Source organism: Ovis canadensis, chromosome 3, assembly GCF_042477335.2.
Source record: "Ovis canadensis isolate MfBH-ARS-UI-01 breed Bighorn chromosome 3, ARS-UI_OviCan_v2, whole genome shotgun sequence".
Classification (NCBI taxonomy): Eukaryota; Metazoa; Chordata; class Mammalia; order Artiodactyla; family Bovidae; genus Ovis; species Ovis canadensis.
The window spans coordinates 180,026,138-180,044,258 of record NC_091247.1 but is presented as its reverse complement, the minus strand read 5'-3'; the positions used below and the strand labels follow the sequence as shown (position 1 = coordinate 180,044,258).

At 37.1% G+C, this 18,121-nt stretch overlaps 2 protein-coding genes across 8 annotated transcripts in view; one reads left to right on the top strand and one right to left on the bottom strand.

The window, feature by feature from the left end:
* Positions 1-10,404, top strand: part of APPL2 (adaptor protein, phosphotyrosine interacting with PH domain and leucine zipper 2) — a 55,320-nt gene extending 44,916 nt beyond the window's left edge. The window contains exons 15-21 of one of the 2 annotated variants that reach the window (XM_069585213.1): positions 277-435; positions 597-649; positions 2,545-2,719; positions 6,590-6,626; positions 7,014-7,154; positions 7,971-8,018; positions 9,272-10,404. In XM_069585213.1, coding sequence (XP_069441314.1) covers positions 277-435; positions 597-649; positions 2,545-2,719; positions 6,590-6,626; positions 7,014-7,154; positions 7,971-8,018; positions 9,272-9,406 — 748 coding nt within the window. In that variant the 3' untranslated portion in view covers positions 9,407-10,404. The remainder of the gene's footprint in view (positions 1-276; positions 436-596; positions 650-2,544; positions 2,720-6,589; positions 6,627-7,013; positions 7,155-7,970; positions 8,019-9,271) is intronic. The other variant, XM_069585214.1, reaches the window with a different exon arrangement.
* A 3,575-nt stretch (positions 10,405-13,979) lies between these two features.
* WASHC4 (WASH complex subunit 4) overlaps positions 13,980-18,121 on the bottom strand; it is a 57,953-nt gene continuing 53,811 nt past the window's right edge. For 2 of the 6 annotated variants that reach the window (XM_069585204.1, XM_069585208.1), the window contains one exon: positions 13,980-16,242. In XM_069585204.1, the coding sequence (XP_069441305.1) occupies positions 16,175-16,242 (68 nt within the window). In that variant the 3' untranslated portion in view covers positions 13,980-16,174. Of the gene's footprint in view, positions 17,879-18,121 lie in introns of all 6 variants that reach the window. The other 4 variants (XR_011256039.1, XM_069585205.1, XM_069585206.1 and 1 more) reach the window with 4 other exon arrangements.

Here is an 18,121-nt window from a genome sequence, read left to right as displayed (position 1 = left end):
CTGTCTTAAAAAGAGAAAGATACAGGAAATTAACAGGTAATAGAAGAAGCAGTCTAGCATCATGTGGAATAGAACCAGCTGTAGGTAGTGGGAATATCCGAGTAATTTTAACCACGGACGTGAATGACATCTTAAAAGATTTATTGGAAGAGTAAGTTAGATCTTCTCCCTTATCTACCTGTAAAAGTCACATAGGCATTCGACATGTATTCATATGATTGTAAACTTAAGGTCAAAAGGCATTAAAAAAATTTTTTTTCCAACTTTGTACTCCAGCCAGAATGTGAAAGGTTCAGAGATGGAAAATGACAAGATAGTTCCGAAAGCGACAGTCGTTATACCTGAAGCTGAACAACTAATTGCGCCTGGAACACCTATTCAGTTTGACATTGTACTTCCCGCTACGGAATTCCTTGATCAGAACAGAGGTGGCAGGTATGGGCTAATAAGGGGGGTCATTTCTGGGAGAATGTCATTCTCCTCCCGCCCCTCACCCCCACCCCCAGAGACCGTCCCCTTCTTGCGTAGAGTTCAGGTGTTAAGCATTCTTTGAACTGATGCCCTTGGGATTGTTTTGACTCTGGCTGTCCCCCTAGGCGTACTAACCCCTTTGGTGAAACTGAGGATGCAACATTTCCAGAAGCAGAAGGTAAGTGGCTTATTCTGTGTGCTTTTTCTTTCCCCAGCACAGAATAATCAGGGCCCTTGAATGTGACAGTCATGTTCCAAAAAGCTTTGACTTGAACTGTGAATTGAAATTATGACCCACAGGTGTTCTGTGTCAAAACTCATTAGGACAGAATGCTATTAGGACAGGTCTAGCGTAAAAACTCGGAGAAGGCAATGGCACCCCACTCCAGTACTCTTGCCTGAAAAATCCCATGGATGGAGGAGCATGGTGGGCTGCAGTCCATGGGGTCACTGAGAGTTGGACATGACTCAGTGGCTTCACTTTCACTTTTCACTTTCATGCATTGGAGAAGGAATGGCAACCCACTCCAGTGTTCCTGCCTGGAGAATACCAGGGACGGCGGAGCCTGGTGGGCTGCCGTCTGTGGGGTCGCACAGAGTCGGACACGACTGAAGCAACTTAGCAGCAGCAGCAGCATAAAAACTGAGGGGTGGTTGACAGATTTTCTGCAAGCATCGTACCATTTAGCCACATCCATTACCTTTTTGTAGCTCCTGCAGAGCAATGTTGCCAAATCTAAATCTGCTATCATATTACTGCAAAACAGACTCCAAGAGGATAAAATCCAGATGTCATAAATATGCTATTTCATTTTAGAAAACCAAAAGCACAAAAACAACTCATTCTTAAATTTGAAGATGACATGAAATTGGGGGGGAAAATAAAAGGTATTTAATTCATCATAACTCAGGTTGTTATTGTCTGATTTACATTCTTGTAAGGCACGTAACACACCCGATAGAGCTAACCATAACCTGCTTCCCCACAGAGCTGCAGCTCCCAGCCGGGACAGTTTACAAGTGCTGGCAAGGCCTTTTGTTTTTAACACGGCTTCCTGACTGAAGCCACAGAATGTCATTAGAATGAAATGCCACTTATTTAAAAGTAGGACTTGTGAAGAGGCAGTCCTCACAGCTTTAGGCAGAAAAATGAAAAATAACGTTATTAAATAGGCTGTGCCTCAGATCTGACTCTCTAGCTGACTTTTCACACAGTCCACACTGTTTGTTACTGGTCTAAACAGAAAATATCAAACTTGTAAAAACTATCTTCATATGGGAGTAACCATTTATATAACATGTCAGTTATCTTTCCCTAATGTGTTTTTTCACCAGTTGTTTTTTAGGGGCTAGGATACTAATAGGGAAGACAAGTGAAGAAAATGTAGGCTTCTTACTTTCAAATGGTGGAAAGGAGAACTGTTGTTCTTACAGGAAAAAAACGATCTTTCAAACCTTCTTCATGATTTCCAGCTGTGATTGCTGTTACTATTTGTCAGGTTATGTGTCATTATCAAGAAGCAAATACTGTAAGTTCATTAGCATCAAGTAAGTTAACAGTTTGAGACCTCCCAGAGTTTATGGAATGTCATCACTGCCCTTCAGTAATAAATGATGTGCATAAATTGAGTGAGATCCAACATCAGGTCTTACTTTCTTCAAATAAATTTTCTTCTATAAGAGGATTTTGTCAGCAGGCCAAATGTTCTATTATCTGGAAAAGCTCATTTTCAGAGAGAAGGTAAGATGATACACTTTCTCTTACATGTGGTCACCTAGAGTTTTAGTGCTAGAAGGACATTCATCTGGTTTCATTTTATAGATGAAGAAAAAGGTGCTTTTCTAGTCTAATGAATAGTTCCAAACAGACATATAGACAGTAGAAGATTCAGAGCTTTGGCGGTTTGTGGTTTACATAATCAGAGTATTGAGAAGTTTTGGCTTTAGAAAGCCCTCCAGAAAGCAAGGAAAATCTGAAGTTGGCCTGTCCTCAGACCAGCAGGTGTGCCTCTTGTATGTGGGTCGGCAGGCAGGAAGTGAACATGATCCTGAGCAGAAAGTGCTCTCTTGCAGACTCCCTTTTGCAGCAGATGTTTATAGTTCGGTTTTTGGGATCAATGGCAGTCAAAACAGACAACACTACGGAAGTGATTTACGAAGCAATGAGACAAGTATTGGCTGCTCGGGCTATCCATAACATCTTCCGGATGACAGAATCTCATCTGCTGGTCACCAGTCAGACTCTGAGGTACATTCAGTTTCATTTTCGGACTTTCTTACAGCTTCTACTAATTCCCTGTTAAGTCACGTCTAATCATCTAGAATGTTCACAGCAGAATACTTGCTTGATTGGATTAAGTGAAGACACTATTCATGTTTCTGCTTTGCTTTTTATAATACATTTCAATTTCATAAGATACACTGGCTAAAAGAAGTGCCCTTAAAGACAAAAGCTGTTATTTTTAGAAATTGGTGTTTTTAGTGGTGAGTGAATCCTACCCCATTATGCATAAAGATGCTGTCATTTGAGTGTCTCTCTCTCTCTCAGAGCTTACAAATGAAAGGGGTTTTTTCTTTTTCACCTCAGTGTACTGTGTAATAAAAATTTTAAAACTATGAAAACAGAACATGAGCCTACCTGAGATAACTAGACCACCACAAGGAAAACCTGGTTAATATTTCTTGGGCTGAAAATAAACAAGTCAAGCCATATCAACTATGTGATTTGGGGTTTCAAGTAACAAGAGCTGTATGAATGATGGCAAACAGTGGTCAAGCTGTGGTTGGCACAGGTTTTATTAAGACCTGCACTGTCCATACTGCAGCTACATGTAATATCTGAAACCTAAGTCATCTGAACTGAGGAGTGTAAAACACATACCAATATTTAAGCTCTCATTCTATCGTACCCACCTCAAAGAGAAAGCAAAGTAATTGTTATGTTAGTAACATGTCTAGCTGATAATAGTTTTGATCTATTATATTAATTTCACTTGCTTTCACTTTTTTTTTTTGATGCAGCTGCTAGAAATTTTTGAATTACATATAAGGCTTACATTAAATTTCTATGGGACAGCAGCACTGCTTTAGAGCCTTATTCCTGACTCTGGCATTTATTAGTTGTTTGAACTTGAGCGAGTTACTTAACCTTTGTGCCTCGGTTTCTTCAGTTACAAAATGAAAACAAGCATATCCTACTCCACATAGTGTTGTCATGAGGAATAAATGAGTTAATTCATGTAAAACATTTACAGCCATGACTGGCACATAGAAAGTGCTCAATAAATGTAAGTTTCAAAAAACGTTAACCAGTACTTTGGCAAAAATCAAATATAGTTTCTTCCATTTATTAAAATCAGTCCTTTTCATTTGTTACAAACCTACTAAGAATGAGGGTTTTTTTTAATTATTCATTTTAATTGGAGGCTAATTACTTTACAATATTGGGGTGGTTTTTGCCATACAGCGACATGAATCAGCCACGAGTGTACATGTGTCCCCCCCATCCTGAATCCCCCTCTCCATCCTTCCCCCAACCCCTCTGGGTTGTCCCAGAGCACTGGGTTTGAGTGCCCTGCTTTGAGAATGAGGTTCTTACGAATAAAAACTTACATTTATTTAAAGCTTTTCTCCAAGTATGCCCTGGACCTTTCATAGGCATTGGCTCACTGTTCTTATAATCATCACCAAAAAGATTAAATTTATGTAAAAGCACTGAGAAAAAACAGTGCATCAAAGAACAATCCAAAAAAAGTGCAAAGACAACACACAGAATGGGAGAAAACATTTTCAAATCCTTTATCTAATACACAGAACTCTCACATATCAACAAAGGGAAAACTCAGTTTAAAAATGGACAAAGGACTAGCTATTCCTCCAAAGATATGTAATTGGCCAACAAGCACATGAAAATATGTCGGTGTCATTAGTAACTAACATGTAAATCATATCCAGAACCACTTCATACCCACAAGGATGACTATAGATTGAAAAAAAAAAAGAAAATAGCAGGTGTTAGCAAGGATGTGAAACAACTGGAACCCGTTGCTGGTGGGCATGTAAGATGGTTCAGTAAGATGGGAAGTAACTTGGCAGTTCCTTTGTAACTTAAACATAGAATTCCATTCCTGAGTTGATAGCCAAAAGAATTTAAAACAAGTATTCATATAAGAGTACTATACACAATAGCCAAAAGGTAGAGAAATAATCCAATGTCCATCAAAAGATGAATATATAAACAAAATGTGGTATATACGTACAGTGGGATACTACTCAGCCTTAAAAAGGAATGGAGGTTCAAGAGGGAGGGGACATATGTATACCTATGGCTGACTCATGCTGATGTATGGCAGAAACCAACACAATATTGTAAGCAATTATCCTCCAATTATAAATTTTAAAAAAAGGAATGAAGTATATACTACATATGTAGTATATACAACACAGATGAACCTTGAAAACATTATACTAATTGAAAGACAGACACAAAAGCCACATACATCCAGAACAGGCAAATCTACAGAGACAAAGATTAGCGAGAAATGCCAAAAGCTGAGAAGAAAGGAGAATGCGAAGTGACTGCTCTAATGGATACAGAATTTCCCTCTGAGGTGATGAAGCTAGAACTAGATAGTGGTGATGCTTGTTCAATCCTGTGATGCGTGAAGTATCAAGAATGGTCAATTTGATGTTAGGTCTATTTTACCACTATATACACACACATCCTTATATGGGAATTCATATGTTTTTAGAAGTCACACAGAAAATCAGATCTTTTAAAAGCAAATACAGGTTACCTGTTATACACAGCAAACTAAAAGTTTTAAATTCCCATTTATAGAAAACTTTTACAAAATACTTCGGTTATCCCAACTTGAGGGAAATGCTTATGATGTGTATTTTAAAAATTATTAAATTCATACTCACTAATGAAGACGTAAATAATTATTTAGCTTTGCAGCTTAAAATTCCATGCATATTTTGTTAACCACCTCTTTGAAATTTATGGAGGTTCTTATCCCAGTTTTACAAAGCAAATGAGAGAAGGCACGGTGACTTGCATAAGATCATAAAGTTAGTATCCAGGAATTTAGTTTTGGGCCCTCTGATGATAAATATTGTGTTTTAACAAATCTAAGTGTATATTTTTCAAATTGTTACCATGGGGTGGGGGATAGCTTTGTTGAAATATAACTTAACATACTGTATAATTTACCTATTTGCAGTGTTTTTTAGTATGTACATATTTGTACAACTGTCACCCAGTTTTAGAACATTTTCATCATCCCCCACAAAAAAACTCACACCCATTAGCAGTCACTCCCTTTCCCCTGCAACCTGCTCAGTCCTAGCCACTAATCTGTTTTAACAGATTTTCCTATTCTGGACATTCCATATAAATGGAATTATAACCATCTTTTAACAGAGCAAATAGATATGTCACTTATGAAATAGCACATCAGTAATAATTTATATACAAAATACTATGTTTTAGAAAGTAGAAATTTTTATCTATAAAATAACAGTAAATTCTCTAAGGTAGTTTTCTCAGACATGGATGATCCTTAAAATGCTGTTAAGAGAGTATCTTGAATACCTTCCTAAAGTTACTCCTACACCCAAACTGACAAGTTTGGTTAAATCTGGGAACAGCTCTGTTAAATCCCTTAACTGTTCTCACCTCTACCCCATGTTTTTGAGAAAACTTGTTAAAACTGAGAAGTATGTTTCTGGTACTTTAAGGGAAACAGGCTGATAGGAATTTCTGAGGAGGCTGCACAGAGTATTACCCATCCATGTTAATTTTTCTTGAGAATAATAATGCTGCCTCTTTGGATAAGCACTAAAATACTGTGAAATGCACTATTTGCCATCATCTTCCATTAAAGATGCCCTGAGGTTTAACTGCACAGGTTCACTCAAGGCAGAAACCAGAGCACTCAATCCCTTTGGGTGGTCCCATGGTGCTCTCACCTTGCCCTCAACCAGACAAAAACATGGAAATATAAAGTTTTCATATTTAAAGTTTTGTGTGGTTTCCTTCTGAAGTTCTACAGACTCATCTAAGAAAATAATTTTATCCAACATTTGTGATATAATGAATCTCTTAAATTTTCAGGTTGATAGATCCCCAGACTCAAGTAACAAGGGCCAACGTAAGTACCCTGTTGCATGCTAACTGTAGTGATTGCTCTTTAATTCACCTTTGTAGTCACCTGAAACAGTGTGCACTTAAAAAAATTTACTTGCCAGAGTAAATGTCACTAGTAATGTGCACTGTTTTTATGGAAAGTGAAAGTGAAGTCGGTTAGTCCTGTCTGACTCTGTGACCCTGTGGACTGTAGCCTACCAGGCTCCTCCATCCATGGGATTCTCCAGGCAATACTGGAGTGCGGTGCCATTTCCTTCTCCAGGGGATCTTCCCGACCCAGGGATCAAACCCAGCTCTTTTGCATTGCAGGCAGACGCTTAAACCTCTGAGCCACCAGGGACCCTAATTCCAGTTTGTTGCATAGTAATAGTCTATTCCTGTTTTTTTCTAGTTTGAACTCACCAGTGTCACCCAGTTTGCTGCTCATCAAGAAAACAAGAGACTGGTTGGCTTTGTGGTCCGCTTGCCTGAATCCACAGGCGGAGAGTCTCTGAGCACATACGTTTTTGAAAGCAACTCAGAAGGCGAAAAGGTCTTGTTATTTTCTTCATCTAAAGATGCTGCAAAAGTGGCCGAAATAGCAGCTCAGTTGGGATAGCATTAGACCGAAGATGCCAAATTTCAGTCCAAAGATAGATATTTAAAGGGTTATTTTGCACAAACCTCTTCAGCATTTAGCTAACTATTCTTCAGGTCCCCACTGAGAAGTTTAAGAATACCTCCTATGAAGGCCCCACTGAAAATTGGAGTAAAATTTCCATATGGAAAGTACATATCAAGCAAAAAGAGTGAAGAACTTTAATGGTGAAATATAATTGCTTAGGAGAGATCAGGAAATGTTAAAAAGCAGTTCACCTCAAATTTCTTCTTTTCAAAAAGTTACAATGGAGAAAATATTTTCTCAGGGAGGAAACCAAGGAAGCAGATGTGAGGAAAGTACATCTAAACTGTTCTTTGCTTTAGTACGAAACTTTGTGGCTGCCTTTGCTACTAGAATTAATCAAAATGATTCAAACTTCTTTCATGAAGTATCTGTTAAGCACTGTGTGTATGAACATGCAGTGGCTAAATATGGTTGAGAGGAAAAAAGTACCCAGTAAGAATTTCAGACTGTTTAATACAGTCAGTTTTCACTTAACATAAAGTGGCAACAGCAGGCCAGTCCAGGTGGATGCTAGTGTTCAGAAGCCCCATCTGACGAACTTCCTGCAGCCAGATCCTCTGCCTCCGTGGTGATGTGAGCAGACTGTGACCTCGCTGTACTTTCAGAGTCACATTTTCTTCTAAAGTTCTTACCCTTTTCTGCCTTTGCCAAACACTGCTTGTTTTTTGTTTTTTTTTTTTGCAGATATGTTATGCTATTAATTTGGGAAAAGAAATCATTGAGGTTCAGAAGGTAAGGTTCATTTTAGTGCTGGCTGAACAACTCAAAGTTATCTGTATACTTACCTTTCTCTCAAAAAGAAAAGTGATGCTCACTAGGCAGGGTGGCCACGTCTTGGACTTCCTTTTAAGCCTTCTGTGTGCCAGGCATTTTTGACCAGCTAGTTCCTGTCACTAGAAACGCGTGGCGTTGCTAACAAATACCGCGGCTGCAGCTCCTGCAGTGGTCGGCTGGGTTTCCTGTTTCAGATTAAAGGACACTAACCAGCATCTGCCGTGTGCTCTAAGGCCTCACTCCCCAGAGTGGCCACAGGTCCAGCAACACCGAGATGTTATCTGGAAACTGTCTGGAAGTGAAGACTCTCAGACCTCTCTATCAGTAGCTTATCATCTTTCATTTACCCAACTAATTTTTGAGAGCAAATTCTGTGTAAGAAAAATCCTTGCAGTTATAGCAGTGAGCCAGAGACACAGTTCCCGCCCCCAGGGGCTTCTAGTTCAGCACTGCCCAGCAGAACTTTCTGTAGTAACAGAGACGGTCTGTTTAATAGGTAGATTGAATGTGGCTAGTGTGACTAAGGAATTGGATTTGAAATTTTTAGTTTTAACTAATGTAAATAGTAACCTGTAGCTAGTAGGTATCACACTTGTGCAGTTCTAATCCAGCAGCGAGGGGCAGGCAGGTCAAGGATTAGGACCAACATAATGAAAAAAGAACACTCACGGCAAGTTTGTATCTTATGGTATAAATCAGAGTTGGCAAACTTTCTATAAAAAGCCTGATGATAAACCTTTCCAGGCTCACCATCTCTGCTGCCAAACTACTCAACTCTGCTGTTTTAACACAAAAGCAGCCATAGTATGTAAATGAATTGGCATGGCTATGTTCCAATAAAACTTTATAAAAACATGTGATGAGCCAAATGGCCATAGTTGGCAATTCTTGGTATAGAGTAAAAGGAAAAAAAAGGAGTTTAAAGACAGCGGTCAGCGCTGTGAAAGAAGTTCCTCTCTGGACTCTTTCCACAAAGATGATTCTTGAGTTTGCTATGTAAACGATATTTTGGCTGACAGGTACAACCTTGGCCTAGTTTTTGGGAGAAGTAATACAATTGAGGTGTGTTTTTTTAAGAGATGCAAGAAGGCATACCTAAGAGTCAGAAGAAGTGAGGCTAGATTACAGAATATAATGACAGCCAAACCAAAGGGGTTTTAAGTGCATTTTAAGTGTTTTCTTTTCTCCTTCTTAAACTCCCGTAACTTTAGGATCCAGAAGCACTGGCTCAATTAATGCTGTCCATGCCACTAACCAATGATGGAAAATATGTACTATTAAACGATCAACCAGATGACAATGATGGAAGTCCAAGTGAAAATAGAGGCGCAGAATCTGAAGCATAACTTCCTTGTGCCTCTGGGTGAAGAGCACCCAGGAAGGAGAGCTACCTCCTTAAGGGTTTTCAACTTCTCTGATACATACAGGCACACCACCTGGTTTCAGAATGCTGACAATCGCTTGTGGAATGTACTCTTGATGCCTTGATACTGAGACTTGGGAGGGAAACAGTAAGAAATGGTTGACAACATACCCATCTACAAATGTTATTTTAGGTGCTTTGTGGTAAGTCCTTTTCTTAGATTGCATTGTTCAGTGCTCAGAATGAAAGCTATGAAAAAAAATGCATTGTTCACTTTATTTCAATGTCATCTCTTTTTCAGTATCCTTTAAAAAAATGGTAAAAGTCTAGATTTATAATTTGATAGACACTAAATATTTCCTATTAATATAATCTATTTTTGTATTTTAATGAAACTGTAAGTGCCTGTCATTCTGAATTGGTCTGTTTATAATCAAGTCTGTCTCATCATTTTGACCTAACAGAATTAATTTGTGCAGTCAGGTGATGAGCCCTGTGCTTTGAAGTCCACGAGCACTAGCAGAAACGCAGGTCTAGTTCTGGTAATTGTTCAAACATCACACAATAAAAAGAGAAGCAGATTAGTACCACAAAAGATGTCTGATTTTACAGTGGAACCTTAACGAACCAGCATTTGGAAGTGTATGGGCCTTTAGATACTGTTTTTAGGGGTGGAGCACCATGGACAGTGTACAGCTCCACTAATTTCTATTTCTTCTGAGCCAGACCCTCCTTAAAGAAGGGACCAATGAATTTTTAAACTCACTTGAAGCACAGCTGGCCGTGGGGCTTGGTAGAAAAGTTCCTATTTTCACCCTGACACATAGGTTCCAGACATCCTAGCCCACTAGGAAATAAGCGTAATGATCTTTAATTGATACAGTGTATTTAATTATAACCAAGTTCAACAGAAATACCACTGTCTTTATAATAAATTAACCTAGCAATAAATGCTAGCAAATAAAAACTATCATTCTGTTTTTCTTTTTGTGGTTATTTTCTACAACATCCATGAAAGAAAACTAAAGTTGTTTCTGTAGCTTTAACAGCTAATTAAAAAAAAAAACAAACCCCAGGACATAATGAAATCACAGCAGAGGGTATGTATGATGCAAGGTGAGTCGAATAACGTGATCTCAAGGCCAAATTTTTAAAAGGTGCTGCTTTTTTAATGGATTAATAAAACAACTTTTGTAACTCAGAATTAAAGAGGCACCATCAGAAACACAGTGAGCTGGTCAAAACAGTATGAAATTATACACCATAAAATCACAGCACAACCACAGTAGCTCATAGCTCAGTAAGTTCTGACAAGCTTCAAGAGCTACACCCTCTGAATTCTTGCTTAGAACTGTTCAGGGTGTAAAATAATATATCTACATAATAAAACTCAATAAAAATCGATGTTTTTAATGTAAAAATTTAATAATGTGTAGCCTATGGAAAGTATGGAAGTTCCTTAAAAGATGAAACAGAGCTACCATATGATCCAGCCATATCAGTCCTAGGTATGTATCCAGTAAAGATGAAAACTAAAAGATTCATGCAGCACTATTTACACAATAGACAACTGGCTTAAGAAGATGTGGCAAACACACACAGGCATATTACTCGGCCATAAAAAAGAATGGAATATTGCCATTGGTAGCAACATGGATGGACATAGATGGTACTATACTCAGTGAAGTCTAAAGAGCTATGTGTCACTTATATGTGGACTCGAGAAAATAATATAATTCTATATACAAACAGAAAAACAGACTGAGGTACAGAAAACATAACATGAAAATACAAAATTAAATACAAAATTAACTGAGCATCTTCCCAGGAGATAGTGGAGGACAGAGGAGCCTGCTGTGCTGCAGTTCATGGGGACGCAAAGTCACATGACCTAGTGACTGAACAACAAATTAGCAAACACACATGAACAAAAATTCGTATCCAGAATATATAAAATATCCCTAAAATTAGTAAGAAAAAAATGAAAAAAAGTCATGAAAACATTTCATAGGAAAAAAAGGCTCAAACAGAAATATGTTAAATCATATAAAAATCAAGGAACTGCAAATTAAAACCACAGATACGATACTGACCAGACTGCAGAAATCCAGCTCCTGGCAGGGAATGGGAGTCACCTCACCCACTTCTGGGATGGGACAACAGCCTGGCATTCTTTTCCAATGAACCTGCAGGTTACCTGGCCCTACCACCAAGGAGGTTCACTTATGACACACCCCGGGGAAACTCAACACACATTCCCAGGGACAAGTACAATGACGATCAGAGCAGCACTATTCACAGTATCCCAAATTTGGAAATAACCCAGATCTTGTCAACAGACTAAGTATCTGTGTATTCATGTAATCCAGGATGAGGGAAATAAAGCTAAATGAACTAGCTCTATATACATCAATGTGGATGAATTTCAAAAGTGATACTGAATTAAAGTCGTAAGCACACAGTAAAAATACATTTATATTAACTTTAAAAAATAACACAAACATCACCATATTATTGTTTAAAATAATGACAGTTGTAACCCTCAAGAGAAACGCAGTGTACTGTGGTTCCCTCTGCAGCAGAAAAGGGAGCAGGGCAGGAATAATGGGAGCATCCAAGCTTATAACCCACCTGGTGGCTACACAGGCATTCTTTTTTCAATCACTAAATAGTACATACATACTGATTTGCTTTTGCATGTATCTGATTTTTAAATAAAAATTTAAAATTCAGAAACAATGGGTGACTCCCTTTCTGTCAACTGAAATGTGCATTAATGCATAGGAAAGCCCTCTGAAAAATTCACAAGTGCCATGTAAATGAAAGGTGGAGGGAGGAAAATGAGACCTTTTCTTAGGCAGCTAGCCTCACCAAACTGTATCTCCCAGCACTGCCTTTTCACTGTTAGCCACCTGTCAGACCACCTTCAGGGAGGAGCAAGACCTGCCTCACACTGTCAACACTCCACTGAGTTATTTAAAAAGGAAGATTTTATGAGACCAACAGAAAGTCAAATACAGACTGTTTATCTTCAAACTTTGCAACAGCTAATAATTACATGCCAAGTAAATTTCTGCCAATAGGAGCAACCATAATAATAGCTAGTATTTATAACAGTTACTGTTTCCTAATAAAGTGGCTTTATACATATTAACTAAATCCTCAAACAATCTACGAATGATATTATTACACTATTTTAGGCCTCAGGAAATGAAGCACAGAAAGGTTAAGTAAACTTGTAAGCAGCAACTTAGGATTCAAATCACTCCTGGTTCTAGAATCTATGCTTCTGCTATATTAGCACACAGGAAACCAGAGACAAAGCAACATCCAAATGTTTCAATGCATTCATCTCTGAAGATTCTGATATTCAGTAATTACATCAACTTAAAAGTGCATCTTTAATGCCTTACTACCTTTTGTACAGATTCTGAAATGTTTACTGTAATACTACCACCTTTATATAAACAGGAGATTCTGGGTACCGAAGTGTTAACTTTTTGGCCCCTCACATTAATGATAATGACTGCATTACCAGAGAATGTTTCAATACACAAAGATCTTACATTACAGACTGTACAGCCCTTAAAGGTGACTCCAGAATTATGACATCATATCTACACGGATTGAGAGAGAAATTTCACCTATTTTCCCGATTATATTCTCCACTCATGGGAAAAACCAGTGCTATTAGGTAAACTAGGTGATAAAGAAGAACCAAACTATTACAATAGAGGAAAATGTCTATATACTTGCCCAAATCAACCTTTCCTTTAAGAAATTTCTGTATAAACTAAACTCTCATTTGTCATCACCATCTCTGAGTTCACTGCACAGTTCTATGACTTCAGTTAACCACTACAGACCCACTTATTCTGGACTTCTTTTTTAAAACTGAAATCTGTGACAATCTAAACATTTAATTGTCCTAACATCTAAAAACAAACAAACAAAAAAATGTAGCATTAAATCTCTTAAGAAAAGGAATACCATCAGTCTGAAACTTCAGCAACTTAAGCTGGAAAAAGAACTAAAATTATTAAAACTGGCTAAAGTTCACCATTTATATTTGGCCAGTCCAGCATAAAAAAGTAAGAGGACAATGTATGTGATGGTATTGTCTCACCTTTCCCACAACCTTACAAATTTACCACCTCAGAAGAGAAAAGCAGAACATTTTCTCCAGCACAGTATTTAGAACACTCTCCTTTATTATACTGTGCCAGTCCAAGTCATGACTGCAAATGGCACTACAGCACCACAGATTAATGATCCCTTCCCAGGAGTAAGATTTAAAATGATACATTCATTTGGGTTCTTTTATTTGAAAACAGCAAGCAACAGAAAGATTAAAAATATAAAAAGGAAAGAACAAAAAGTCCACCTGGGCTACACAGAGAAGCCAATACTAATTTTATACTTGAAATGTCTTGCCTATATGCATGCAAGTATTTGTTTAAAGACATTTCCACATACTATTAGATTAAAGGGAACTCCAGAAAGAGTAAGAACTACTGGTTTAAGACATTCAATTCTGAACAAACATCCAAAGGAAGTAAATTTTGGAAATTGCATTTATTAATGTTCTATTATACATATTGTATTCTCTTAGAACTGGGGGAGAGGAAAGCCCCCCACTTAAGGGAGATAACAAATTTACCATCTTTTATAAAATCTAATTAGAATTGACAATGTTATGGTTAGTCTTTAATTCCTGAGAATTTGAACATTAAGTTTTCTGTGAATTTACAACAAATGCTCACACAAATTTTAAATTGCAGTATGTCTGAAAAAAATGAAAATGTTAACATTAATATACTGGCAAGGAAAACCATCATCTAAACGTGTGCACATCTAACTTAGGTGTGAGACACTCAGCCCTGTTGCTCTGCACTTTAACAGCATTTAAATACGCTTAATCTTTTTCAGAGATTTCAAATAAGTAAACTTACTATACCTTATCCAGTCTGCAGTGACATTATTTTGAACTAAAGGTAAAATTTGATCTGTCACACTTTTTATAATCATAGGTATCCATGGAGTCAGCATGTGACCTCTATCTAGTATGGATAAAATAACTGACTTATGTGGGGAAAATGATAGAAACCTTTGATTCTCTTCTAATTAGAATTTCTATTAAAGGAAATGATTTTAGGGAAGTTAGAGAAGAAAAAAAATAATACTGTTGCTATGAAATGGTGACCAATTTGACAGAGTCAAATGCAAGATCATTACTATAAACATTTATGATAATAAAAATATAAATTATTATGCAGCATGCTTCAGGGCCATTTCTACAGTTAGTATGAATTACAAATATTCAATGCCTTTAATCCATCCACTGTACATAATTCTATAAGTCATGTTGAAACAATAAAAAACATTTCCTACCTATTCTGTTTCTTCTGAATTTTAACAGTGAAAGTGTTCATCTTGAGCTGGGAAAGTTACCCTGGCTGTGATCAATGAGAACAGACACAGCATTGTACACCCATTCCAAAAGCTGGAAATCAAACGTTAGAATTACTCACAAAATTTACCCAAGGAAATGCTTTATAGGCAAGTGCAATGGAAAAATCAAGTATTTCCTAAAATAATATTAGTATTACATGTAAAGTTTCAAACTTTGTTTTCACTGTAAAGGTATCATTGTATTATATTAAAATATTATAGGCCATGATTAACCATTTTACTATTAACTGATATAATCTTTACAAAAATAAAGCTAATAATAGCTTGTTTGGAACTAAATTTACTCTAAATCTTTCTGTACTTTTTAAATCAGTAAATGATTTAGTTATTTAGAACTTCATTCTCACAGTGGTAATTTTTTTAAAGCCTGCACAGTGCTAAATCTGATTTCTTAGATTATACTTGGTTTAAAGAAAAAAAAATCTGCCGAAACCATCACCAAGACTTCAACTGAACCTAATGTAGAAGAAACCTGAGTTTGGATGTAGAAGTAAGAATTCATTCAGTTTTCTCGGGTATCATATATGCCTTCAGCCAAAAGTAAAGCGTCAAGCAGGACTCTATGGCTTTATCTGTATTTTCCTCCATCTTAAGTATTAAGTAAATCTTAAATTTAAAGCAGTTGTTGGAGGTTAAATAAGTTCTCAAAGCAATGTAAACGAGTTATAAAATCTCTCACCGGACAGCAGCAGCTCTTGTGAGCCACACAAAGTTAACGATGAACCAGTGCACACTGGACATAAAGGATACACTAGTGCCTCATCTCTAGTATCAATACCATCTTCATATGTCCCTTTTATAAGAATATTGATATGTATGCTTCATGAATTTCAGGCTCAATTCCTTTTGTTTAAACATATTTACTGGCTGTACACAGTATATGCACCGAATTTCCAATGACTGAGACAAAAATACGGATCAAAGACCTATGCAAATACAAATTATAAACATTCATGTAGATTATAAGAGATCTGAGGTGGCAGTTTAGGAATGTGGGTTAACCCTTTTAACACTTCATTTCAAATACCAGTTCCCAAGCAGGCACATCAAGCCTAAAAAGTCCAAGAAAATAATCTAATTTTAAAATCTCATTCTCAACCTTCGATAAGTACAGCTTTTAGACGGAGAATGGACTTCACTTTAGAGCACTGCCTTAGAGAGATGCAGCATCTAAATGTTTCCCAGAGATGTGGCCCAGGAAACACTCTGTTATTAGCTTATAATATCCATTTCACGTACAATTCTGATGATCTCACAGGGGCAACGCATACCATCAGTATCATTTGACAACAGGATCTGCAGACACAGTGCTGTCGGACAGGTCTCCGTTGCTTGTTTTAGTCTCTTCTGAAAGCATGAGTAAAAATAATGGACATACTTATGTTCATTTAAAAACACAAACTAAAGTCAAAAAGGACAATATTGCTAAATTTCAAATGAACAAAATGTTGCATCTACCAAATATTTCTCTAATATCACAAATTATATGCAGTTTATCTACCTTCATGTTTTAGAACTCTAGGCTAAATACTGCAAATGTGATGTTCTGACTAGTTTGTAATCAGGGTGTGGAACTGTTGAGACAGCAGAACTGTGTCTGGAATGGGGTTGGTTTCACACTGCACATTCCTCCGCATGGGCAAGGAAACTGTAGTGCTGTTACTGGTAAAAACATGACTGCAAATTCACATATAAAACTGTCCAGAATGAATACCTTCCCAATTATGTTTATAGTTTATTTTTAAATGTGATTTTTTATTATGAACATAATAAAATGAATTCTGGCTTTTTGTGCAAAATTTCATATGCATATATTTCATTACATTTAGCTAATACATTTAGCAACTCTGAGCAACCTTTAGCTAACAGCCCTACAGCAGAACCACCATCCAGGCATCAGGCAGATATCTGGGTGACATACATTAACCCCAAACCCCAGAGAGTTCCTAAAGAATAGCAGTCCAAAGCAAGGAGCTCTACTGAGACTGCAATGTTTATTTTGTCTTAATGCTCTAGGCTTTAAAAGTAAATATCCAGTCCACCTGCAGACAAAGTTCTGGCATCATGACAGGCCTGAGCACAGCCTATGCAGTAACTGAACTACTGAATCTAAACTCTTAGATTCTAAGAGTTCAGTTACTGAATCTAAACTCTTAGATTCTAATCTAAACTGAACTCACAGTTCAGTTACTACTGACTCAGATTCTTCCAGATGACTCTGCTAAGTATTATTTTTAAATGAACCCCAAAGTAGTAAATATGTATTTTTTCATTTAATAAATACTGAGTATCTTCCAGGCAACAGCCTGAAATCATTTTTCAAGCACACTTACTTAGTATAGATTCCAAAAATGCTTGCATATGCTAGTAATACTGATGTAACATTATCAATAGGAAACAGGGTAATGGATGTAAGTGGTCTACTGAAATGAATGATGTCTCTTCAGTGTGAAATACATATTTTAAAAATTTAACTGATAAGATTAATAAAAATATCATAGTTCATGAAGTTCTTTTATTCTTGATCATTGTGAAATAAATACGGGCAAGAAGAAAGGAAGCAGAGCAAACATGAAACCCGTCAAGTTGCTGTACGTAGTTTTGAGCGTCCACAGAGGAAGCCTAAGCGGCATAACTTCCATAACAGAAAAAAGGAAATTACCATTTTTCAGAGAAAACAACTGGTGTTAAATTTCAAATCTGGGAAATGATCATGAGGGTCCCTTAAGTATGAAATACTGAAGAATTTACACCCGCATAGATGATATCAGACAGAATCCTCTGCCCAGTGACCATCAGTTACTATGGCTGTACTGCTCTGATTCTCCAAGCTCCGGCTATAGAGGGGCACAGGAGGCTATTCACTCTGATACTGAAAGCGTCCTGAGTCACTTGGCCTGGCATTCAGTCAGCATCCAGTCAGCAGTCCTGCCCTCAGCAGCATTTAGTCTCCTCTAATCTGTTCCTTCTCAACTGCTAACAGCTGAAGGGTGAAAGAAAAAACCCAAACTTGGTGCAATTTTAAATTAAGAGAAGATGAGCTGAATAAAGTGTTATTCCAGAATGAAATGCATGTTAAATTTCAGTTTCACAAATGATCCACTTAGGCTTTACTTTTTAAAAAAAGGATATTTCTAGGCTTATATATTTTTTCAAAAAGAAAAGTCTGACTCAATAAAATGGGGTATTCATATCTATTATTGATGAAAGATTTACTAGTCTTTCC